This window comes from Protomyctophum bolini (assembly GCF_963924005.1).
Source record: "Protomyctophum bolini genome assembly, contig: SCAFFOLD_162, whole genome shotgun sequence".
Classification (NCBI taxonomy): domain Eukaryota; kingdom Metazoa; phylum Chordata; class Actinopteri; order Myctophiformes; family Myctophidae; genus Protomyctophum; species Protomyctophum bolini.
Genome location: NW_027666188.1, coordinates 15,001 through 41,711, shown reverse-complemented (window position 1 = coordinate 41,711; position 26,711 = coordinate 15,001). Strand labels below are relative to the sequence as shown.

At 33.6% G+C, this 26,711-nt stretch overlaps 1 protein-coding gene and 1 long non-coding RNA gene across 2 annotated transcripts in view; both read right to left on the bottom strand.

The window, feature by feature from the left end:
- The window catches only part of LOC308312040 (guanine nucleotide-binding protein G(olf) subunit alpha-like), a gene marked incomplete at both ends in the record, with an annotated part of 92,421 nt that overhangs the window by 62,800 nt on the left and 2,910 nt on the right, over positions 1-26,711 (bottom strand). Inside the window, 5 exons of the mRNA XM_080794447.1 lie at positions 22,051-22,181; positions 22,458-22,578; positions 23,070-23,128; positions 23,895-23,968; positions 24,304-24,358. Of these exons, the coding sequence (XP_080650573.1) occupies positions 22,051-22,181; positions 22,458-22,578; positions 23,070-23,128; positions 23,895-23,968; positions 24,304-24,358 (440 nt within the window). The remainder of the gene's footprint in view (positions 1-22,050; positions 22,182-22,457; positions 22,579-23,069; positions 23,129-23,894; positions 23,969-24,303; positions 24,359-26,711) is intronic.
- On the bottom strand, positions 24,571-26,116 carry LOC308312041. The gene is made up of 3 exons (XR_013963719.1): positions 26,040-26,116; positions 25,183-25,241; positions 24,571-24,691 (listed from the first exon to the last, which is right to left on the bottom strand). It is a non-coding gene; the product is annotated as an uncharacterized lncRNA (long non-coding RNA).

Genomic DNA, 26,711 nt, shown 5'->3' with positions numbered 1-26,711 from the left:
TTGGCAAATTATTTTGGGAGGCAAATTATTTTGGGAGGCAAATTATTTTGGCAAAATATTTTGGGAGGCAAATTATTTTGGGAGGCAAATTATTTTGGCAAATTATTTTGGGAGGCAAATTATTTTGGGAGGCAAATTATTTTGGGAGGCAAATTATTTTGGGAGGCAAATTATTTTGGCAAATTATTTTGGGAGGCAAATTATTTTGGCAAATTATTTTGGGAGGCAAATTATTTTGGCAGGCAAATTATTTTGGCAAATTTTATTTTGGGAGGCAAATTATTTTGGGAGGCAAATTATTTTGGCAAATTATTTTGGCAAATTATTTTGGGAGACAAATTATTTTGGGAGGCAAATTATTTTGGGAGGCAAATTATTTTGGGAGGCAAATTATTTTGGCAAATTATTTTGGGAGGCAAATTATTTTGGGAGGCAAATTATTTTGGCAAAATATTTTGGGAGGCAAATTATTTTGGGAGGCAAATTATTTTGGCAAATTATTTTGGGAGGCAAATTATTTTGGGAGGCAAATTATTTTGGGAGGCAAATTATTTTGGCAAATTATTTTGGGAGGCAAATTATTTTGGGAGGCAAATTATTTTGGGAGGCAAATTATTTTGGCAAATTATTTTGGGAGGCAAATTATTTTGGGAGGCAAATTATTTTATGAGGCAAATTATTTTGGCAAATTATTTTGGCAAATTATTTTGGGAGGCAAATTATTTTGGGAGGCAATTTATTTTGGCAAATTATTTTGGGAGGCAAATTATTTTGGGAGGCAAATTATTTTGGGAGGCAAATTATTTTGGCAAATTATTTTGGGAGGCAAATTATTTTGGCAAAATATTTTGGGAGGCAAATTATTTTGGCAAATTATTTTGGGAGGCAAATTATTTTACACTTTTGGTTATTGAGAAACAGCTCCTAAAACATTATTTGACACTTTTGGTTGTTGAAAAACAGCTTCTAACCATTATTTGACACTTTGGTTGTTGAGAAACAGCTCCTAAAACATTATTTTACACTTTTGGTTATTGAGAAACAGCTCCTAAAACATTATTTGACACTTTTGGTTGTTGAAAAACAGCTTCTAACCATTATTTGACACTTTGGTTGTTGAGAAACACCTCATAAAACATTATTTGACCATTTTGGTTGTTGAAAAACAGCTTCTAACCATTATTTGACACTTTGGTTGTTGAGAAACAGCTCCTAAAACATTATTTTACACTTTTGGTTGTTGAGAAACAGCTCCTAAAACATTATTTGACACTTTTGGTTGTTGAAAAACAGCTTCTAACCATTATTTGACACTTTGGTTGTTGAGAAACAGCCCCTAACACATTATTTTACACTTTTGGTTATTGAGAAACAGCTCCTAAAACATTATTTGACACTTTTGGTTGTTGAAAAACAGCTTCTAACCATTATTTGACACTTTGGTTGTTGAGAAACAGCTCCTAAAACATTATTTTACACTTTTGGTTATTGAGAAACAGCTCCTAAAACATTATTTGACACTTTTGGTTGTTGAAAAACAGCTTCTAACCATTATTTGACACTTTGGTTGTTGAGAAACAGCTCCTAAAACATTATTTTACACTTTTGGTTGTTGAGAAAAAGCTCCTAAAACATTATTTGACACTTTTGGTTGTTGAAAAACAGCTTCTAACCATTATTTGACACTTTTGTTGTTGAGAAACAGCTCCTAAAACATTATTTTACACTTTTGGTTATTGAGAAACAGCTCCTAAAACATTATTTGACAATTTTGGTTGTTGAAAAACAGCTTCTAACCATTATTTGACACTTTGGTTGTTGAGAAACAGCTCCTAAAACATTATTTTACACTTTTGGTTGTTGAGAAACAGCTCCTAAAACATTATTTGACACTTTTGGTTGTTGAAAAACAGCTTCTAACCATTATTTGACACTTTGGTTGTTGAGAAACAGCTCCTAAAACATTATTTTACACATTTGGTTATTGAGAAACAGCTCCTAAAACATTATTTGACACTTTTGGTTATTATTTTTGGTGATTATTATTATTTTGGGAGGCAAATTATTTTGGGAGGCAAATTATTTTGGGAGGCAAATTATTTTGGCAAATTATTTTGGGAGGCAAATTATTTTGGCAAATTATTTAGGGAGGCAAATTATTTTGGCAAATTATTTTGGGAGGCAAATTATTTTGGCAAATTATTTTGGGAGGCAAATTATTTTGGCAAATTATTTTGGGAGGCAAATTATTTTGGGAGGCAAATTATTTTGGGAGGCAAATTATTTTGGAAAAATATTTTGGGAGGCAAATTATTTTGGCAAATTATTTTGGCAGGCAAATTATTTTGGCAAATTATTTTGGGAGGCAAATTATTTTGGGAGGCAAATTATTTTGGGAGGCAAATTATTTTGGCAAATTATTTTGGGAGGCAAATTATTTTGGCAAATTATTTTGGGAGGCAAATTATTTTGGCAGGCAAATTATTTTGGCAAATTATTTTGGGAGGCAAATTATTTTGGCAAAATATTTTGGCAAATTATTTTGGGAAGCAAATTATTTTGGGAGGCAAATTATTTTGGGAGGCAAATTATTTTGGCAAATTATTTTGGGAGGCAAATTATTTTGGCAAATTATTTTGGGAGGCAAATTAATTTGGGAGGCAAATTATTTTGGCAAATTATTTTGGGAGGCAAATTATTCTGGCAAATTATTTTGGCAGGCAAATTATTTTGGCAAATTATTTTGGGAGGCAAATTATTTTGGGAGGCAAATTATTTTGGGAGGCAATTTATTTTGGCAATTTATTTTGGGAGGCAAATTATTTTGGCAAATTATTTTGGGAGGCAAATTATTTTGGGAGGCAAATTATTTTGGGAGGCAAATTATTTTGGGAGGCAAATTATTTTGGCAAATTATTTTGGGAGGCAAATTATTTTGGCAAATTATTTTGGGAGGCAGATTATTTTGGGAGGCAAATTATTTTGGGAGGCAAATTATTTTGGCAAAATATTTTGGGAGGCAAATTATTTTGGCAAATTATTTTGGCAAATTATTTTGGGAGGCAAATTATTTTACACTTTTGGTTATTGAGAAACAGCTCCTAAAACATTATTTGACACTTTTGGTTGTTGAAAAACAGCTTCTAACGATTATTTGACACTTTGGTTGTTGAGAAACAGCTCCTAAAACATTATTTTACACTTTTGGTTATTGAGAAACAGCTCCTAAAACATTATTTGACACTTTTGGTTGTTGAAAAACAGCTTCTAACCATTATTTGACACTTTGGTTGTTGAGAAACACCTCATAAAACATTATTTGACACTTTTGGTTGTTGAGAAACAGCTCCTAAAACATTATTTGACCATTTTGGTTGTTGAAAAACAGCTTCTAACCATTATTTGACACTTTGGTTGTTGAGAAACAGCTCCTAAAACATTATTTTACACTTTTGGTTATTGAGAAACAGCTCCTAAAACATTATTTGACACTTTTGGTTGTTGAAAAACAGCTTCTAACCATTATTTGACACTTTGGTTGTTGAGAAACAGCTCCTAAAACATTATTTTACACTTTTGGTTATTGAGAAACAGCTCCTAAAACATTATTTGACACTTTTGGTTATTATTATTGGTGATTATTATTATTTTGGGAGGCAAATTATTTTGGCAAATTATTTTGGGAGGCAAATTATTTTGGCAAATTATTTTGGGAGGCAAATTATTTTGGCAAATTATTTAGGGAGGCAAATTATTTTGGCAAATTATTTTGGGAGGCAAATTATTTTGGGAGGCAAATTATTTTGGGAGGCAAATTATTTTGGGAGGCAAATTATTTTGGGAGGCAAATTATTTTGGCAAATTATTTTGGGAGGCAGATTATTTTGGGAGGCAAATTATTTTGGGAGGCAAATTATTTTGGCAAAATATTTTGGGAGGCAAATTATTTTGGCAAATTATTTTGGCAAATTATTTTGGGAGGCAAATTATTTTACACTTTTGGTTATTGAGAAACAGCTCCTAAAACATTATTTGACACTTTTGGTTGTTGAAAAACAGCTTCTAACCATTATTTGACACTTTGGTTGTTGAGAAACACCTCATAAAACATTATTTGACACTTTTGGTTGTTGAGAAACAGCTCCTAAAACATTATTTGACCATTTTGGTTGTTGAAAAACAGCTTCTAACCATTATTTGACACTTTGGTTGTTGAGAAACAGCTCCTAAAACATTATTTTACACTTTTGGTTATTGAGAAACAGCTCCTAAAACATTATTTGACACTTTTGGTTGTTGAAAAACAGCTTCTAACCATTATTTGACACTTTGGTTGTTGAGAAACAGCTCCTAAAACATTATTTTACACTTTTGGTTATTGAGAAACAGCTCCTAAAACATTATTTGACACTTTTGGTTGTTGAAAAACAGCTTCTAACCATTATTTGACACTTTGGTTGTTGAGAAACACCTCATAAAACATTATTTGACACTTTTGGTTGTTGAAAAACAGCTTCTAACCATTATTTGACACTTTGGTTGTTGAGAAACAGCTCCTAAAACATTATTTTACACTTTTGGTTATTGAGAAACAGCTCCTAAAACATTATTTGACACTTTTGGTTGTTGAAAAACAGCTTCTAACCATTATTTGACACTTTGGTTGTTGAGAAACAGCTCCTAAAACATTATTTTACACTTTTGGTTATTGAGAAACAGCTCCTAAAACATTATTTGACACTTTTGGTTATTATTATTGGTGATTATTATTATTTTGGGAGGCAAATTATTTTGGCAAATTATTTTGGGAGGCAAATTATTTTGGCAAATTATTTTGGGAGGCAAATTATTTTGGCAAATTATTTTGGGAGGCAAATTATTTTGGGAGGCAAATTATTTTGGGAGGCAAATTATTTTGGGAGGCAAATTATTTTGGGAGGCAAATTATTTTGGCAAATTATTTTGGGAGGCAAATTATTTTGGGAGGCAAATTATTTTGGGAGACAAATTATTTTGGCAAATTATTTTGGGAGGCAAATTATTTTGGCAAATTATTTTGGCAAATTATTTTGGGAGGCAAATTATTTTGGGAGGCAAATTATTTTGGCAAAATATTTTGGGAGGCAAATTATTTTGGCAAATTATTTTGGGAGGCAAATTATTTTGGGAGGCAAATTATTTTGGGAGACAAATTATTTTGGGAGGCAAATTATTTTGGGAGACAAATTATTTTGGGAGGCAAATTATTTTGGCAAATTATTTTGGGAGGCAAATTATTTTGGGAGGCAAATTATTTTGGCAAATTATTTTGGGAGGCAAATTATTTTGGCAAATTATTTTGGGAGGCAAATTATTTTGGCAGGCAAATTATTTTGGCAAATTATTTTGGGAGGCAAATTATTTTGGGAGGCAAATTATTTTGGGAGGCAAATTATTTTGGCAAATTATTTTGGGAGGCAAATTATTTTGGGAGGCAAATTATTTTGGGAGACAAATTATTTTGGGAGGCAAATTATTTTGGCAAATTATTTTGGGAGGCAAATTATTTTGGGAGGCAAATTATTTTGGCAAATTATTTTGGGAGGCAAATTATTTTGGGAGGCAAATTATTTTGGCAAAATATTTTGGGAGGCAAATTATTTTGGGAGGCAAATTATTTTGGGAGGCAAATTATTTTGGGAGGCAAATTATTTTGGCAAATTATTTTATGAGGCAAATTATTTTGGCAAATTATTTTGGGAGGCAAATTATTTTGGGAGGCAAATTATTTTGGCAAATTATTTTGGGAGGCAAATTATTTTGGCAAATTATTTTGGGAGGCAGATTATTTTGGGAGGCAAATTATTTTGGGAGGCAAATTATTTTGGCAAAATATTTTGGGAGGCAAATTATTTTGGCAAATTATTTTGGCAAATTATTTTGGGAGGCAAATTATTTTACACTTTTGGTTATTGAGAAACAGCTCCTAAAACATTATTTGACACTTTTGGTTGTTGAAAAACAGCTTCTAACCATTATTTGACACTTTGGTTGTTGAGAAACACCTCATAAAACATTATTTGACACTTTTGGTTGTTGAGAAACAGCTCCTAAAACATTATTTGACCATTTTGGTTGTTGAAAAACAGCTTCTAACCATTATTTGACACTTTGGTTGTTGAGAAACAGCTCCTAAAACATTATTTTACACTTTTGGTTATTGAGAAACAGCTCCTAAAACATTATTTGACACTTTTGGTTGTTGAAAAACAGCTTCTAACCATTATTTGACACTTTGGTTGTTGAGAAACAGCTCCTAAAACATTATTTTACACTTTTGGTTATTGAGAAACAGCTCCTAAAACATTATTTGACACTTTTGGTTGTTGAAAAACAGCTTCTAACCATTATTTGACACTTTGGTTGTTGAGAAACACCTCATAAAACATTATTTGACACTTTTGGTTGTTGAGAAACAGCTCCTAAAACATTATTTGACCATTTTGGTTGTTGAAAAACAGCTTCTAACCATTATTTGACACTTTGGTTGTTGAGAAACAGCTCCTAAAACATTATTTTACACTTTTGGTTATTGAGAAACAGCTCCTAAAACATTATTTGACACTTTTGGTTGTTGAAAAACAGCTTCTAACCATTATTTGACACTTTGGTTGTTGAGAAACAGCTCCTAAAACATTATTTTACACTTTTGGTTATTGAGAAACAGCTCCTAAAACATTATTTGACACTTTTGGTTATTATTATTGGTGATTATTATTATTTTGGGAGGCAAATTATTTTGGGAGGCAAATTATTTTGGCAAATTATTTTGGGAGGCAAATTATTTTGGGAGGCAAATTATTTTGGGAGGCAAATTATTTTGGGAGGCAAATTATTTTGGGAGGCAAATTATTTTGGCAAATTATTTTGGGAGGCAAATTATTTTGGGAGACAAATTATTTTGGCAAATTATTTTGGGAGGCAAATTATTTTGGCAAATTATTTTGGCAAATTATTTTGGGAGGCAAATTATTTTGGGAGGCAAATTATTTTGGCAAAATATTTTGGGAGGCAAATTATTTTGGCAAATTATTTTGGGAGGCAAATTATTTTGGGAGGCAAATTATTTTGGGAGACAAATTATTTTGGGAGGCAAATTATTTTGGCAAATTATTTTGGGAGGCAAATTATTTTGGGAGGCAAATTATTTTGGCAAATTATTTTGGGAGGCAAATTATTTTGGCAAATTATTTTGGGAGGCAAATTATTTTGGCAGGCAAATTATTTTGGCAAATTATTTTGGGAGGCAAATTATTTTGGGAGGCAAATTATTTTGGGAGGCAAATTATTTTGGCAAATTATTTTGGGAGGCAAATTATTTTGGGAGGCAAATTATTTTGGCAAATTATTTTGGGAGGCAAATTATTTTGGCAAATTATTTTGGGAGGCAAATTATTTTGGCAGGCAAATTATTTTGGGAGGCAAATTATTTTGGGAGGCAAATTATTTTGGGAGGCAAATTATTTTGGCAAATTATTTTGGGAGGCAAATTATTTTGGGAGGCAAATTATTTTGGGAGACAAATTATTTTGGGAGGCAAATTATTTTGGCAAATTATTTTGGGAGGCAAATTATTTTGGGAGGCAAATTATTTTGGCAAATTATTTTGGGAGGCAAATTATTTTGGGAGGCAAATTATTTTGGCAAAATATTTTGGGAGGCAAATTATTTTGGGAGGCAAATTATTTTGGGAGGCAAATTATTTTGGGAGGCAAATTATTTTGGGAGGCAAATTATTTTGGCAAATTATTTTGGGAGGCAAATTATTTTGGCAAATTATTTTATGAGGCAAATTATTTTGGCAAATTATTTTGGCAAATTATTTTGGGAGGCAAATTATTTTGGGAGGCAATTTATTTTGGCAAATTATTTTGGGAGGCAAATTATTTTGGGAGGCAAATTATTTTGGGAGGCAAATTATTTTGGGAGGCAAATTATTTTGGGAGGCAAATTATTTTGGCAAATTATTTTGGGAGGCAAATTATTTTGGGAGGCAAATTATTTTGGGAGACAAATTATTTTGGGAGGCAAATTATTTTGGCAAATTATTTTGGGAGGCAAATTATTTTGGGAGGCAAATTATTTTGGCAAATTATTTTGGGAGGCAAATTATTTTGGGAGGCAAATTATTTTGGCAAAATATTTTGGGAGGCAAATTATTTTGGGAGGCAAATTATTTTGGGAGGCAAATTATTTTGGGAGGCAAATTATTTTGGCAAATTATTTTATGAGGCAAATTATTTTGGCAAATTATTTTGGGAGGCAAATTATTTTGGGAGGCAAATTATTTTGGCAAATTATTTTGGGAGGCAAATTATTTTGGCAAATTATTTTGGGAGGCAGATTATTTTGGGAGGCAAATTATTTTGGGAGGCAAATTATTTTGGCAAAATATTTTGGGAGGCAAATTATTTTGGCAAATTATTTTGGCAAATTATTTTGGGAGGCAAATTATTTTACACTTTTGGTTATTGAGAAACAGCTCCTAAAACATTATTTGACACTTTTGGTTGTTGAAAAACAGCTTCTAACCATTATTTGACACTTTGGTTGTTGAGAAACACCTCATAAAACATTATTTGACACTTTTGGTTGTTGAGAAACAGCTCCTAAAACATTATTTGACCATTTTGGTTGTTGAAAAACAGCTTCTAACCATTATTTGACACTTTGGTTGTTGAGAAACAGCTCCTAAAACATTATTTTACACTTTTGGTTATTGAGAAACAGCTCCTAAAACATTATTTGACACTTTTGGTTGTTGAAAAACAGCTTCTAACCATTATTTGACACTTTGGTTGTTGAGAAACAGCTCCTAAAACATTATTTTACACTTTTGGTTATTGAGAAACAGCTCCTAAAACATTATTTGACACTTTTGGTTGTTGAAAAACAGCTTCTAACCATTATTTGACACTTTGGTTGTTGAGAAACACCTCATAAAACATTATTTGACACTTTTGGTTGTTGAGAAACAGCTCCTAAAACATTATTTGACCATTTTGGTTGTTGAAAAACAGCTTCTAACCATTATTTGACACTTTGGTTGTTGAGAAACAGCTCCTAAAACATTATTTTACACTTTTGGTTATTGAGAAACAGCTCCTAAAACATTATTTGACACTTTTGGTTGTTGAAAAACAGCTTCTAACCATTATTTGACACTTTGGTTGTTGAGAAACAGCTCCTAAAACATTATTTTACACTTTTGGTTATTGAGAAACAGCTCCTAAAACATTATTTGACACTTTTGGTTATTATTATTGGTGATTATTATTATTTTGGGAGGCAAATTATTTTGGGAGGCAAATTATTTTGGCAAATTATTTTGGGAGGCAAATTATTTTGGGAGGCAAATTATTTTGGGAGGCAAATTATTTTGGGAGGCAAATTATTTTGGGAGGCAAATTATTTTGGCAAATTATTTTGGGAGGCAAATTATTTTGGGAGACAAATTATTTTGGCAAATTATTTTGGGAGGCAAATTATTTTGGCAAATTATTTTGGCAAATTATTTTGGGAGGCAAATTATTTTGGGAGGCAAATTATTTTGGCAAAATATTTTGGGAGGCAAATTATTTTGGCAAATTATTTTGGGAGGCAAATTATTTTGGGAGGCAAATTATTTTGGGAGACAAATTATTTTGGGAGGCAAATTATTTTGGCAAATTATTTTGGGAGGCAAATTATTTTGGGAGGCAAATTATTTTGGCAAATTATTTTGGGAGGCAAATTATTTTGGCAAATTATTTTGGGAGGCAAATTATTTTGGCAGGCAAATTATTTTGGCAAATTATTTTGGGAGGCAAATTATTTTGGGAGGCAAATTATTTTGGGAGGCAAATTATTTTGGCAAATTATTTTGGGAGGCAAATTATTTTGGGAGGCAAATTATTTTGGCAAATTATTTTGGGAGGCAAATTATTTTGGCAAATTATTTTGGGAGGCAAATTATTTTGGCAGGCAAATTATTTTGGGAGGCAAATTATTTTGGGAGGCAAATTATTTTGGGAGGCAAATTATTTTGGGAGGCAAATTATTTTGGCAAATTATTTTGGGAGGCAAATTATTTTGGGAGGCAAATTATTTTGGGAGACAAATTATTTTGGGAGGCAAATTATTTTGGCAAATTATTTTGGGAGGCAAATTATTTTGGGAGGCAAATTATTTTGGCAAATTATTTTGGGAGGCAAATTATTTTGGGAGGCAAATTATTTTGGCAAAATATTTTGGGAGGCAAATTATTTTGGGAGGCAAATTATTTTGGGAGGCAAATTATTTTGGGAGGCAAATTATTTTGGGAGGCAAATTATTTTGGCAAATTATTTTGGGAGGCAAATTATTTTGGCAAATTATTTTATGAGGCAAATTATTTTGGCAAATTATTTTGGCAAATTATTTTGGGAGGCAAATTATTTTGGGAGGCAATTTATTTTGGCAAATTATTTTGGGAGGCAAATTATTTTGGGAGGCAAATTATTTTGGGAGGCAAATTATTTTGGGAGGCAAATTATTTTGGGAGGCAAATTATTTTGGCAAATTATTTTGGGAGGCAAATTATTTTGGGAGGCAAATTATTTTGGCAAAATATTTTGGGAGGCAAATTATTTTGGCAAATTATTTTGGGAGGCAAATTATTTTACACTTTTGGTTATTGAGAAACAGCTCATAAAACATTATTTGACACTTTTGGTTGTTGAAAAACAGCTTCTAACCATTATTTGACACTTTGGTTGTTGAGAAACAGCTCCTAAAACATTATTTTACACTTTTGGTTATTGAGAAACAGCTCCTAAAACATTATTTGACACTTTTGGTTGTTGAAAAACAGCTTCTAACCATTATTTGACACTTTGGTTGTTGAGAAACAGCTCCTAAAACATTATTTTACACTTTTGGTTATTGAGAAACAGCTCCTAAAACATTATTTGACACTTTTGGTTATTATTATTGGTGATTATTATTATTTTGGGAGGCAAATTATTTTGGCAAATTATTTTGGGAGGCAAATTATTTTGGCAAATTATTTTGGGAGGCAAATTATTTTGGCAAATTATTTTGGGAGGCAAATTATTTTGGGAGGCAAATTATTTTGGGAGGCAAATTATTTTGGGAGGCAAATTATTTTGGGAGGCAAATTATTTTGGGAGGCAAATTATTTTGGCAAATTATTTTGGGAGGCAAATTATTTTGGGAGGCAAATTATTTTGGGAGACAAATTATTTTGGCAAATTATTTTGGGAGGCAAATTATTTTGGCAAATTATTTTGGCAAATTATTTTGGGAGGCAAATTATTTTGGGAGGCAAATTATTTTGGCAAAATATTTTGGGAGGCAAATTATTTTGGCAAATTATTTTGGGAGGCAAATTATTTTGGGAGGCAAATTATTTTGGGAGACAAATTATTTTGGGAGGCAAATTATTTTGGCAAATTATTTTGGGAGGCAAATTATTTTGGGAGGCAAATTATTTTGGCAAATTATTTTGGGAGGCAAATTATTTTGGCAAATTATTTTGGGAGGCAAATTATTTTGGCAGGCAAATTATTTTGGCAAATTATTTTGGGAGGCAAATTATTTTGGGAGGCAAATTATTTTGGGAGGCAAATTATTTTGGCAAATTATTTTGGGAGGCAAATTATTTTGGGAGGCAAATTATTTTGGGAGACAAATTATTTTGGGAGGCAAATTATTTTGGCAAATTATTTTGGGAGGCAAATTATTTTGGGAGGCAAATTATTTTGGCAAATTATTTTGGGAGGCAAATTATTTTGGGAGGCAAATTATTTTGGCAAAATATTTTGGGAGGCAAATTATTTTGGGAGGCAAATTATTTTGGGAGGCAAATTATTTTGGGAGGCAAATTATTTTGGGAGGCAAATTATTTTGGGAGGCAAATTATTTTGGCAAATTATTTTATGAGGCAAATTATTTTGGCAAATTATTTTGGCAAATTATTTTGGGAGGCAAATTATTTTGGGAGGCAAATTATTTTGGCAAATTATTTTGGGAGGCAAATTATTTTGGCAAATTATTTTGGGAGGCAGATTATTTTGGGAGGCAAATTATTTTGGGAGGCAAATTATTTTGGCAAAATATTTTGGGAGGCAAATTATTTTGGCAAATTATTTTGGCAAATTATTTTGGGAGGCAAATTATTTTACACTTTTGGTTATTGAGAAACAGCTCCTAAAACATTATTTGACACTTTTGGTTGTTGAAAAACAGCTTCTAACCATTATTTGACACTTTGGTTGTTGAGAAACACCTCATAAAACATTATTTGACACTTTTGGTTGTTGAGAAACAGCTCCTAAAACATTATTTGACCATTTTGGTTGTTGAAAAACAGCTTCTAACCATTATTTGACACTTTGGTTGTTGAGAAACAGCTCCTAAAACATTATTTTACACTTTTGGTTATTGAGAAACAGCTCCTAAAACATTATTTGACACTTTTGGTTGTTGAAAAACAGCTTCTAACCATTATTTGACACTTTGGTTGTTGAGAAACAGCTCCTAAAACATTATTTTACACTTTTGGTTATTGAGAAACAGCTCCTAAAACATTATTTGACACTTTTGGTTGTTGAAAAACAGCTTCTAACCATTATTTGACACTTTGGTTGTTGAGAAACACCTCATAAAACATTATTTGACACTTTTGGTTGTTGAGAAACAGCTCCTAAAACATTATTTGACCATTTTGGTTGTTGAAAAACAGCTTCTAACCATTATTTGACACTTTGGTTGTTGAGAAACAGCTCCTAAAACATTATTTTACACTTTTGGTTATTGAGAAACAGCTCCTAAAACATTATTTGACACTTTTGGTTGTTGAAAAACAGCTTCTAACCATTATTTGACACTTTGGTTGTTGAGAAACAGCTCCTAAAACATTATTTTACACTTTTGGTTATTGAGAAACAGCTCCTAAAACATTATTTGACACTTTTGGTTATTATTATTGGTGATTATTATTATTTTGGGAGGCAAATTATTTTGGCAAATTATTTTGGGAGGCAAATTATTTTGGGAGGCAAATTATTTTGGGAGGCAAATTATTTTGGGAGGCAAATTATTTTGGGAGGCAAATTATTTTGGGAGGCAAATTATTTTGGCAAATTATTTTGGGAGGCAAATTATTTTGGGAGACAAATTATTTTGGCAAATTATTTTGGGAGGCAAATTATTTTGGCAAATTATTTTGGCAAATTATTTTGGGAGCCAAATTATTTTGGGAGGCAAATTATTTTGGCAAAATATTTTGGGAGGCAAATTATTTTGGCAAATTATTTTGGGAGGCAAATTATTTTGGGAGGCAAATTATTTTGGGAGACAAATTATTTTGGGAGGCAAATTATTTTGGCAAATTATTTTGGGAGGCAAATTATTTTGGGAGGCAAATTATTTTGGCAAATTATTTTGGGAGGCAAATTATTTTGGCAAATTATTTTGGGAGGCAAATTATTTTGGCAGGCAAATTATTTTGGCAAATTATTTTGGGAGGCAAATTATTTTGGGAGGCAAATTATTTTGGGAGGCAAATTATTTTGGCAAATTATTTTGGGAGGCAAATTATTTTGGGAGGCAAATTATTTTGGGAGACAAATTATTTTGGGAGGCAAATTATTTTGGCAAATTATTTTGGGAGGCAAATTATTTTGGGAGGCAAATTATTTTGGCAAATTATTTTGGGAGGCAAATTATTTTGGGAGGCAAATTATTTTGGGAGGCAAATTATTTTGGCAAAATATTTTGGGAGGCAAATTATTTTGGGAGGCAAATTATTTTGGGAGGCAAATTATTTTGGGAGGCAAATTATTTTGGGAGGCAAATTATTTTGGCAAATTATTTTGGGAGGCAAATTATTTTGGCAAATTATTTTATGAGGCAAATTATTTTGGCAAATTATTTTGGCAAATTATTTTGGGAGGCAAATTATTTTGGGAGGCAATTTATTTTGGCAAATTATTTTGGGAGGCAAATTATTTTGGGAGGCAAATTATTTTGGGAGGCAAATTATTTTGGGAGGCAAATTATTTTGGGAGGCAAATTATTTTGGCAAATTATTTTGGGAGGCAAATTATTTTGGGAGGCAAATTATTTTGGCAAAATATTTTGGGAGGCAAATTATTTTGGCAAATTATTTTGGGAGGCAAATTATTTTACACTTTTGGTTATTGAGAAACAGCTCCTAAAACATTATTTGACACTTTTGGTTGTTGAAAAACAGCTTCTAACCATTATTTGACACTTTGGTTGTTGAGAAACAGCTCCTAAAACATTATTTTACACTTTTGGTTATTGAGAAACAGCTCCTAAAACATTATTTGACACTTTTGGTTGTTGAAAAACAGCTTCTAACCATTATTTGACACTTTGGTTGTTGAGAAACACCTCATAAAACATTATTTGACCATTTTGGTTGTTGAAAAACAGCTTCTAACCATTATTTGACACTTTGGTTGTTGAGAAACAGCTCCTAAAACATTATTTTACACTTTTGGTTGTTGAGAAACAGCTCCTAAAACATTATTTGACACTTTTGGTTGTTGAAAAACAGCTTCTAACCATTATTTGACACTTTGGTTGTTGAGAAACACCTCATAAAACATTATTTGACCATTTTGGTTGTTGAAAAACAGCTTCTAACCATTATTTGACACTTTGGTTGTTGAGAAACAGCTCCTAAAACATTATTTTACACTTTTGGTTGTTGAGAAACAGCTCCTAAAACATTATTTGACACTTTTGGTTGTTGAAAAACAGCTTCTAACCATTATTTGACACTTTGGTTGTTGAGAAACAGCTCCTAACACATTATTTTACACTTTTGGTTATTGAGAAACAGCTCCTAAAACATTATTTGACACTTTTGGTTGTTGAAAAACAGCTTCTAACCATTATTTGACACTTTGGTTGTTGAGAAACAGCTCCTAAAACATTATTTTACACTTTTGGTTATTGAGAAACAGCTCCTAAAACATTATTTGACACTTTTGGTTGTTGAAAAACAGCTTCTAACCATTATTTGACACTTTGGTTGTTGAGAAACAGCTCCTAAAACATTATTTTACACTTTTGGTTGTTGAGAAAAAGCTCCTAAAACATTATTTGACACTTTTGGTTGTTGAAAAACAGCTTCTAACCATTATTTGACACTTTTGTTGTTGAGAAACAGCTCCTAAAACATTATTTTACACTTTTGGTTATTGAGAAACAGCTCCTAAAACATTATTTGACAATTTTGGTTGTTGAAAAACAGCTTCTAACCATTATTTGACACTTTGGTTGTTGAGAAACAGCTCCTAAAACATTATTTTACACTTTTGGTTGTTGAGAAACAGCTCCTAAAACATTATTTGACACTTTTGGTTGTTGAAAAACAGCTTCCAACCATTATTTGACACTTTGGTTGTTGAGAAACAGCTCCTAAAACATTATTTTACACATTTGGTTATTGAGAAACAGCTCCTAAAACATTATTTGACACTTTTGGTTATTATTATTGGTGATTATTATTATTTTGGGAGGCAAATTATTTTGGGAGGCAAATTATTTTGGCAAATTATTTTGGGAGGCAAATTATTTTGGCAAATTATTTAGGGAGGCAAATTATTTTGGCAAATTATTTTGGGAGGCAAATTATTTTGGCAAATTATTTTGGGAGGCAAATTATTTTGGCAAATTATTTTGGGAGGCAAATTATTTTGGCAAATTATTTTGGGAGGCAAATTATTTTGGCAAATTATTTTGGGAGGCAAATTATTTTGGAAAAATATTTTGGGAGGCAAATTATTTTGGCAAATTATTTTGGGAGGCAAATTATTTTACACTTTTGGTTATTGAGAAACAGCTCCTAAAACATTATTTGACACTTTTGGTTGTTGAAAAACAGCTTCTAACCATTATTTGACACTTTGGTTGTTGAGAAACAGCTCCTAAAACATTATTTTACACTTTTGGTTATTGAGAAACAGCTCCTAAAACATTATTTGACACTTTTGGTTGTTGAAAAACAGCTTCTAACCATTATTTGACACTTTGGTTGTTGAGAAACACCTCATAAAACATTATTTGACCATTTTGGTTGTTGAAAAACAGCTTCTAACCATTATTTGACACTTTGGTTGTTGAGAAACAGCTCCTAAAACATTATTTTACACTTTTGGTTGTTGAGAAACAGCTCCTAAAACATTATTTGACACTTTTGGTTGTTGAAAAACAGCTTCTAACCATTATTTGACACTTTGGTTGTTGAGAAACACCTCATAAAACATTATTTGACCATTTTGGTTGTTGAAAAACAGCTTCTAACCATTATTTGACACTTTGGTTGTTGAGAAACAGCTCCTAAAACATTATTTTACACTTTTGGTTGTTGAGAAACAGCTCCTAAAACATTATTTGACACTTTTGGTTGTTGAAAAACAGCTTCTAACCATTATTTGACACTTTGGTTGTTGAGAAACAGCTCCTAAAACATTATTTTACACTTTTGGTTATTGAGAAACAGCTCCTAAAACATTATTTGACACTTTTGGTTGTTGAAAAACAGCTTCTAACCATTATTTGACACTTTGGTTGTTGAGAAACAGCTCCTAAAACATTATTTTACACTTTTGGTTGTTGAGAAAAAGCTCCTAAAACATTATTTGACACTTTTGGTTGTTGAAAAACAGCTTCTAACCATTATTTGACACTTTTGTTGTTGAGAAACAGCTCCTAAAACATTATTTTACACTTTTGGTTATTGAGAAACAGCTCCTAAAACATTATTTGACAATTTTGGTTGTTGAAAAACAGCTTCTAACCATTATTTGACACTTTGGTTGTTGAGAAACAGCTCCTAAAACATTATTTTACACTTTTGGTTGTTGAGAAACAGCTCCTAAAACATTATTTGACACTTTTGGTTGTTGAAAAACAGCTTCCAACCATTATTTGACACTTTGGTTGTTGAGAAACAGCTCCTAAAACATTATTTTACACATTTGGTTATTGAGAAACAGCTCCTAAAACATTATTTGACACTTTTGGTTATTATTATTGGTGATTATTATTATTTTGGGAGGCAAATTATTTTGGGAGGCAAATTATTTTGGCAAATTATTTTGGGAGGCAAATTATTTTGGCAAATTATTTAGGGAGGCAAATTATTTTGGCAAATTATTTTGGGAGGCAAATTATTTTGGCAAATTATTTTGGGAGGCAAATTATTTTGGCAAATTATTTTGGGAGGCAAATTATTTTGGCAAATTATTTTGGGAGGCAAATTATTTTGGCAAATTATTTTGGGAGGCAAATTATTTTGGAAAAATATTTTGGGAGGCAAATTATTTTGGCAAATTATTTTGGCAGGCAAATTATTTTGGCAAATTATTTTGGGAGGCAAATTATTTTGGGAGGCAAATTATTTTGGCAAATTATTTTGGGAGGCAAATTATTTTGGGAGGCAAATTATTTTGGCAAATTATTTTGGGAGGCAAATTATTTTGGCAGGCAAATTATTTTGGCAAATTATTTTGGGAGGCAAATTATTTTGGCAAAATATTTTGGCAAATTATTTTGGGAAGCAAATTATTTTGGGAGGCAAATTATTTTGGGAGGCAAATTATTTTGGCAAATTATTTTGGGAGGCAAATTATTTTGGCAAATTATTTTGGCAAATTATTTTGGGAGGCAAATTAATTTGGGAGGCAAATTATTTTGGCAAATTATTTTGGGAGGCAAATTATTCTGGCAAATTATTTTGGCAGGCAAATTATTTTGGCAAATTATTTTGGGAGGCAAATTATTTTGGGAGGCAAATTATTTTGGGAGGCAAATTATTTTGGGAGGCAATTTATTTTGGGAGGCAATTTATTTTGGGAGGCAAATTATTTTGGGAGGCAAATTATTTTGGCAAATTATTTTGGGAGGCAAATTATTTTGGGAGGCAAATTATTTTGGCAAATTATTTTGGGAGGCAAATTATTTTGGCAAATTATTTTGGGAGGCAGATTATTTTGGGAGGCAAATTATTTTGGGAGGCAAATTATTTTGGCAAAATATTTTGGGAGGCAAATTATTTTGGCAAATTATTTTGGGAGGCAAATTATTTTACACTTTTGGTTATTGAGAAACAGCTCCTAAAACATTATTTGACACTTTTGGTTGTTGAAAAACTGCTTCTAACCATTATTTGACACTTTGGTTGTTGAGAAACAGCTCCTAAAACATTATTTTACACTTTTGGTTATTGAGAAACAGCTCCTAAAACATTATTTGACACTTTTGGTTGTTGAAAAACAGCTTCTAACCATTATTTGACACTTTGGTTGTTGAGAAACACCTCATAAAACATTATTTGACACTTTTGGTTGTTGAGAAACAGCTCCTAAAACATTATTTGACCATTTTGGTTGTTGAAAAACAGCTTCTAACCATTATTTGACACTTTGGTTGTTGAGAAACAGCTCCTAAAACATTATTTTACACTTTTGGTTATTGAGAAACAGCTCCTAAAACATTATTTGACACTTTTGGTTGTTGAAAAACAGCTTCTAACCATTATTTGACACTTTGGTTGTTGAGAAACAGCTCCTAAAACATTATTTTACACTTTTGGTTATTGAGAAACAGCTCCTAAAACATTATTTGACACTTTTGGTTGTTGAAAAACAGCTTCTAACCATTATTTGACACTTTGGTTGTTGAGAAACAGCTCCTAAAACATTATTTTACACTTTTTGTTATTGAGAAACAGCTCCTAAAACATTATTTGACACTTTTGGTTGTTGAAAAACAGCTTCTAACCATTATTTGACACTTTGGTTGTTGAGAAACAGCTCCTAAAACATTATTTTACACTTTTGGTTGTTGAGAAACAGCTCCTAAAACATTATTTGACACTTTTGGTTGTTGAAAAACAGCTTCTAACCATTATTTGACACTTTGGTTGTTGAGAAACAGCTCCTAAAACATTATTTTACACTTTTGGTTATTGAGAAACAGCTCCTAAAACATTATTTGACACTTTTGGTTGTTGAAAAACAGCTTCTAACCATTATTTGACACTTTGGTTGTTGAGAAACAGCTCCTAAAACATTATTTTACACTTTTGGTTATTGAGAAACAGCTCCTAAAACATTATTTGACACTTTTGGTTGTTGAAAAACAGCTTCTAACCATTATTTGACACTTTGGTTGTTGAGAAACAGCTCATAAAACATTATTTGACACTTTTGGTTGTTGAGAAACAGCTCCTAAAACATTATTTTACACTTTTGGTTATTGAGAAACAGCTCCTAAAACATTATTTGACACTTTTGGTTGTTGAAAAACAGCTTCTAACCATTATTTGACACTTTGGTTGTTGAGAAACAGCTCCTAAAACATTATTTTACACTTTTGGTTTTTGAGAAACAGCTCCTAAAACATTATTTGACACTTTTGGTTGTTGAAAAACAGCTTCTAACCATTATTTGACACTTTGGTTGTTGAGAAACAGCTCCTAAAACATTATTTGACACTTTTGGTTGTTGAAAAACAGCTTCTAACCATTATTTGACACTTTGGTTGTTGAGAAACAGCTCCTAAAACATTATTTTACACATTTGGTTATTGAGAAACAGCTCCTAAAACATTATTTGACACTTTTGGTTATTATTATTGGTGATTATTATTATTTTGGGAGGCAAATTATTTTGGGAGGCAAATTATTTTGGCAAATTATTTTGGGAGGCAAATTATTTTGGCAAATTATTTTGGGAGGCAAATTATTTTGGGAGGCAAATTATTTTGGGAGGCAAATTATTTTGGGAGGCAAATTATTTTGGCAAATTATTTTGGGAGGCAAATTATTTTGGGAGGCAAATTATTTTGGCAAATTATTTTGGGAGGCAAATTATTTTGGCAAATTATTTTGGGAGGCAAATTATTTTGGCAAATTATTTTGGGAGGCAAATTATTTTGGGAGGCAAATTATTTTGGCAAATTATTTTGGGAGGCAAATTATTTTGGGAGGCAAATTATTTTGGGAGGCAAATTATTTTGGCAAATTATTTTGGGAGGCAAATTATTTTAGGAGGCAAATTATTTTGGCAAATTATTTTGACAAATTATTTTGGGAGGCAAATTATTTTGGCAAATTATTTTGGGAGGCAAATTATTTGGGCAAATTATTTTGGCAGGCAAATTATTTTGGCAAATTATTTTGGGAGGCAAATTATTTTGGCAAATTACTTTGGCAGGCAAATTATTTTGGCAAATTATTTTGGGAGGCAAATTATTTTGGCAAATTATTTTGGGAGGCAAATTATTTTGGCAAATTATTTTGGGAGGCAAATTATTTTGGGAGGCAAATTATTTTGGCAAATTATTTTGGGAGGCAAATTATTTTGGGAGGCAAATTATTTTGGGAGGCAAATTATTTTGGGAGGCAAATTATTTTGGCAAATTATTTTGGGAGACAAATTATTTTGGGAGGCAAATTATTTTGGCAAATTATTTTGGGAGGCAAATTATTTTGGCAAATTATTTTGGGAGGCAAATTATTTTGGCAAATTATTTTGGGAGGCAAATTATTTTGGGAGGCAAATTATTTTGGGAGGCAAATTATTTTGGCAAATTATTTTGGGAGGCAAATTATTTTGGGGGGCAAATTATTTTGGCAAATTATTTTGGGAGGCAAATTATTTTGGCAAATTATTTTGGGAGACAAATTATTTTGGGAGGCAAATTATTTTGGGAGGCAAATTATTTTGGGAGGCAAATTATTTTGGGAGGCAAATTATTTTGGCAAATTATTTTGGGAGGCAAATTATTTTGGGAGGCAAATTATTTTGGGAGGAAAATTATTTTGGCAAATTATTTTGGGAGGCAAATTATTTTGGGAGACAAATTATTTTGGGAGGCAAATTATTTTGGGAGGCAAATTATTTTGGAAAATTATTTTGGCAAATTATTTTGGGAGGCAAATTATTTTGGCAAATTATTTTGGGAGGCAAATTATTTTGGGAGGCAAATTATTTTGGCAAATTATTTTGGGAGGCAAATTATTTTGGGAGGCAAATTATTTTGGCAAAATATTTTGGGAGGCAAATTATTTTGGGAGGCAAATTATTTTACACTTTTGGTTATTGAGAAACAGCTCCTAAAACATTATTTGACACTTTTGGTTGTTGAGCTTCTAACCATTATTTGACACTTTGGTTGTTGAGAAACAGCTCATAAAACATTATTTGACACTTTTGGTTGTTGAAAAACAGCTTCTAACCATTATTTGACACTTTGGTTGTTGAGAAACAGCTCCTAAAACATTATTTTACACTTTTGGTTATTGAGAAACCGCTCCTAAAACATTATTTGACACTTTTGGTTGTTGAAAAACAGCTTCTAACCATTATTTGACACTTTGGTTGTTGAGAAACAGCTCATAAAACATTATTTTACACTTTTGGTTGTTGAGAAACAGCTCCTAAAACATTATTTGACACTTTTGGTTGTTGAAAAACAGCTTCTAACCATTATTTGACACTTTGGTTGTTGAGAAACAGCTCCTAAAACATTATTTTACACTTTTGGTTGTTGAGAAACAGCTCCTAAAACATTATTTGACACTTTTGGTTGTTGAAAAACAGCTTCTAACCATTATTTGACACTTTGGTTGTTGAGAAACAGTTCCTAAAACATTATTTTACACTTTTGGTTATTGAGAAACAGCTCCTAAAACATTATTTGACACTTTTGGTTGTTGAAAAACAGCTTCTAACCATTATTTGACACTTTGGTTGTTGAGAAACAGCTCATAAAACATTATTTTACACTTTTGGTTGTTGAGAAACAGCTCCTAAAACATTATTTGACACTTTTGGTTGTTGAAAAACAGCTTCTAACCATTATTTGACACTTTGGTTGTTGAGAAACAGCTCCTAAAACATTATTTGACACTTTTGGTTGTTGAAAAACAGCTTCTAAAACCTTATTTTACATAATAACATAATCGCAATATCACACGTAAATTACCGTCTCCTGGTACTGCGTACTGCGAGTACTCAGGGAAGTAATCCTCCAGCTTGGATTTCCCCGCCAAAATCTTCTCCGCCAGGACGTCCTGTTTGTTGAGGAACAGGATCACCGAGATGGTCTTCAGAAAGCTGCAACACACACACACACACACACACACACACACACACACAACACAGCAGTTTGGGGTATTATTTGGCTCTTCAAAGTAAAGTGTTTTACGCGCGATAAAACCTCGGCAGTATACTATATATACATATATATATATATATATATATATATATACATATACACAGTATACTATGCGCTATCGAGGGATTTATTAATGCTGGACGTGAATTGGTTTAATTAAATAATGAATTGATCGATTGATTGATTGATTGATTGATCAAATATAATGAGTTTACCGGTTGGTCCAGATGGATTTGAAGAGGTCCAGAGACTCTCGAAGGCGATTGGTCGAGTTGTCCTCTCTGATCACCATGTTGTAGCTGCTGCTGGCCGCCACGAAGATGATAGCTGTGACGTCTGAAACATTATCATTAGTGTCAGTGTTGGACTCCTCATGCATCGAAGGAAGCATGAGCTCAGTTCATCCGCCTGGGTTACGGGCAGATGGCTGGGTCGAGCACTGGCCATTTGGCACGGGGGTTCAGATTCAACATTATGGAATTAATTCTGTACTGGCCATATATGGAGCGTGTCTTGAGTGTACAGGGTTTCATGAGGTCAGATCAACATACGGAATATCAGAACAGGTCAGCTCCATATATGGAGATCTGAGGGTGGCAGCGGGGTCAGTGTCCTGAGTGTACAGGGTTTTATGTGGGCCCTCGTAGGGCCGGGCCTTAAGTTTCGGGCCTGTTGAGTCATCTACTGTAGCTGTTGAATGGTGAAGGCATGCATACAGTCACAGTATGACTGCATTAAAACTGAGGCTAATGCATGTTTTCACTTCGGTGTGTTCTTGGGTAAAACATGCTTCATTATAAAATATTATAATCATAATTTATTCTCACCATTGAAGCATTGAATCCATTTCCTTCTCTCGTCTCTTTGTCCTCCTACATCAAACATACTGACAGACAGACAGACAGACAGACAGACAGACAGGCAGGCAGGCAGGCAGGCAGGCAGGCAGGCAGGCAGGCAGGCAGGCAGGCAGGCAGGCAGGCAGGCAGGCAGGCAGGCAGGCAGATAGAAAGGCAGGCAGATAGAAAGGCAGGCAGATAGACAGGCAGATAGAAAGGCAGGCAGGCAGATAGGTAGGTAGGCAGACAGACAGACAGACAGACAGACAGACAGGTAGGCAGACAGACAGACAGACAGACAGACAGACAGACAGACAGACAGACGTTATGACATGTCAGTTTTGCTGTAACCAAATGGACTCCTCGGAATGTATTAACAATACTATGTATTGGCAATACAATAACTGTATTGCCAATAGATGTTAGAGACCACAGAAGACATGTAAATATGAAATTAAATGCTTAAACTTGTAGCTAGGTGTAATGTTAGAGACCACAGAAGTGAACCTTTTCAAGCCTGTTTTCTCAACTCACTGTTTCTCTGCGAGACATTACTCTATTACTATAAGCCATATCTCCAAAACTGGTGGGTCAAACTGAACAACCAATATGTTAATTCGAAGCTATGATTCCCTGCTTTCATATGACATAACATTTGGAATGTCCCAGCCAACACACCCAGGAGGACATAGAATGAACCAAAACAACAGCGTCGGGGGTCTGTATGAGAAATCTGTGAATTATGATTATTGTTTGTCTCAATGTTTGGAAAACATTTCGGTTTAGTTTCGGTCCAGGAGGTGGAAAACTTACTGGAAGTTGACTTTATCGACCTGAAAACGAGTCTCAAAAATCCCCGAAGTCAAAACTCTGCAACGCAGCAAGTCCTGCAGAGAGAATTATTGTTATTATTATCATCATTATTATTATGATCGGGGCAGATATTCATAACATGAACTATTGAACTATAACTAGTATAACTATTCATAACATGTGCAATAGTTACATAACAGTTGATTAGTCCTATCATTGATTATTAGGCCTACACACCCACACCCACACACACACACACACACACACACACACACACACACACACACACCCTCAAGGGTCTTTGAGATAATAATATTACCGTACTATAGGACTAAATGATGACAAGATGACATTGTAGATGCATTTTAATTACTCTGTTACTCGTTAATAGTATACTGTAGTTCATCACCTGGTCAGTGGGGGAGTAGTCCGTCCTCCGTACGGGATCCAACCTGTCCAGGAAGCTGACACACACGAGAACACAGTGAGTGACGCACACACGCACACACACACGCACGCACGCACGCACGCATGCACGACCCAGTCATTGAATAGACAGACTATGCACACAGTGGCCATTTTGGAACGAACTTGGGCCCCTTCCTTACTTCCTTCACAGGTGTTACCGATTATACTAATGAAGGCTCTGTTCCATTCTGGTACAAACAGAGTTTACCGGTTGGTCCAGATGGATTTGAAGAGGTCCAGAGACTCTCGAAGGCGATTGGTCGAGTTGTCCTCTCTGATCACCATGTTGTAGCTGCTGCTGGCCGCCACGAAGATGATAGCTGTGACGTCTGAAACATTATCATTAGTGTCAGTGTTGGACTCCTCATGCATCGAAGGAAGCATGAGCTCAGTTCATCCGCCTGGGTTACGGGCAGATGGCTGGGTCGAGCACTGGCCATTTGGCACGGGGGTTCAGATTCAACATTATGGAATTAATTCTGTACTGGCCATATATGGAGCGTGTCTTGAGTGTACAGGGTTTCATGAGGTCAGATCAACATACGGAATATCAGAACAGGTCAGCTCCATATATGGAGATCTGAGGGTGGCAGCGGGGTCAGTGTCCTGAGTGTACAGGGTTTTATGTGGGCCCTCGTAGGGCCGGGCCTTAAGTTTCGGGCCTGTTGAGTCATCTACTGTAGCTGTTGAATGGTGAAGGCATGCATACAGTCACAGTATGACTGCATTAAAACTGAGGCTAATGCATGTTTTCACTTCGGTGTGTTCTTGGGTAAAACATGCTTCATTATAAAATATTATAATCATAATTTATTCTCACCATTGAAGCATTGAATCCATTTCCTTCTCTCGTCTCTTTGTCCTCCTACATCAAACATACTGACAGGCAGACAGACAGACAGACAGACAGACAGACAGACAGACAGACAGACAGGCAGGCAGGCAGGCAGGCAGGCAGGCAGGCAGACAGGCAGACAGGCAGGCAGGCAGGCAGGCAGGCAGGCAGGCAGGCAGGCAGGCAGATAGAAAGGCAGGCAGATAGAAAGGCAGGCAGATAGAAAGGCAGGCAGATAGACAGGCAGATAGAAAGGCAGGCAGGCAGATAGGTAGGTAGGCAGACAGACAGACAGACAGACAGGTAGGCAGACAGACAGACAGACAGACAGACAGACAGACAGACAGACAGACGTTATGACATGTCAGTTTTGCTGTAACCAAATGGACTCCTCGGAATGTATTAACAATACTATGTATTGGCAATACAATAACTGTATTGCCAATAGATGTTAGAGACCACAGAAGACATGTAAATATGAAATTAAATGCTTAAACTTGTAGCTAGGTGTAATGTTAGAGACCACAGAAGTGAACCTTTTCAAGCCTGTTTTCTCAACTCACTGTTTCTCTGCGAGACATTACTCTATTACTATAAGCCATATCTCCAAAACTGGTGGGTCAAACTGAACAACCAATATGTTAATTCGAAGCTATGATTCCCTGCTTTCATATGACATAACATTTGGAATGTCCCAGCCAACACACCCAGGAGGACATAGAATGAACCAAAACAACAGCGTCGGGGGTCTGTATGAGAAATCTGTGAATTATGATTATTGTTTGTCTCAATGTTTGGAAAACATTTCGGTTTAGTTTCGGTCCAGGAGGTGGAAAACTTACTGGAAGTTGACTTTATCGACCTGAAAACGAGTCTCAAAAATCCCCGAAGTCAAAACTCTGCAACGCAGCAAGTCCTGCAGAGAGAATTATTGTTATTATTATCATCATTATTATTATGATCGGGGCAGATATTCATAACATGAACTATTGAACTATAACTAGTATAACTATTCATAACATGTGCAATAGTTACATAACAGTTGATTAGTCCTATCATTGATTATTAGGCCTACACACCCACACCCACACACACACACACACACACACCCTCAAGGGTCTTTGAGATAATAATATTACCGTACTATAGGACTAAATGATGACAAGATGACATTGTAGATGCATTTTAATTACTCTGTTACTCGTTAATAGTATACTGTAGTTCATCACCTGGTCAGTGGGGGAGTAGTCCGTCCTCCGTACGGGATCCAACCTGTCCAGGAAGCTGACACACACGAGAACACAGTGAGTGACGCACACACGCACACACACACGCACGCACGCACGCACGCACGCATGCACGACCCAGTCATTGAATAGACAGACTATGCACACAGTGGCCATTTTGGAACGAACTTGGGCCCCTTCCTTACTTCCTTCACAGGTGTTACCGATTATACTAATGAAGGCTCTGTTCCATTCTGGTACAAACAGAGTCAGTGTTAACGATGCTAA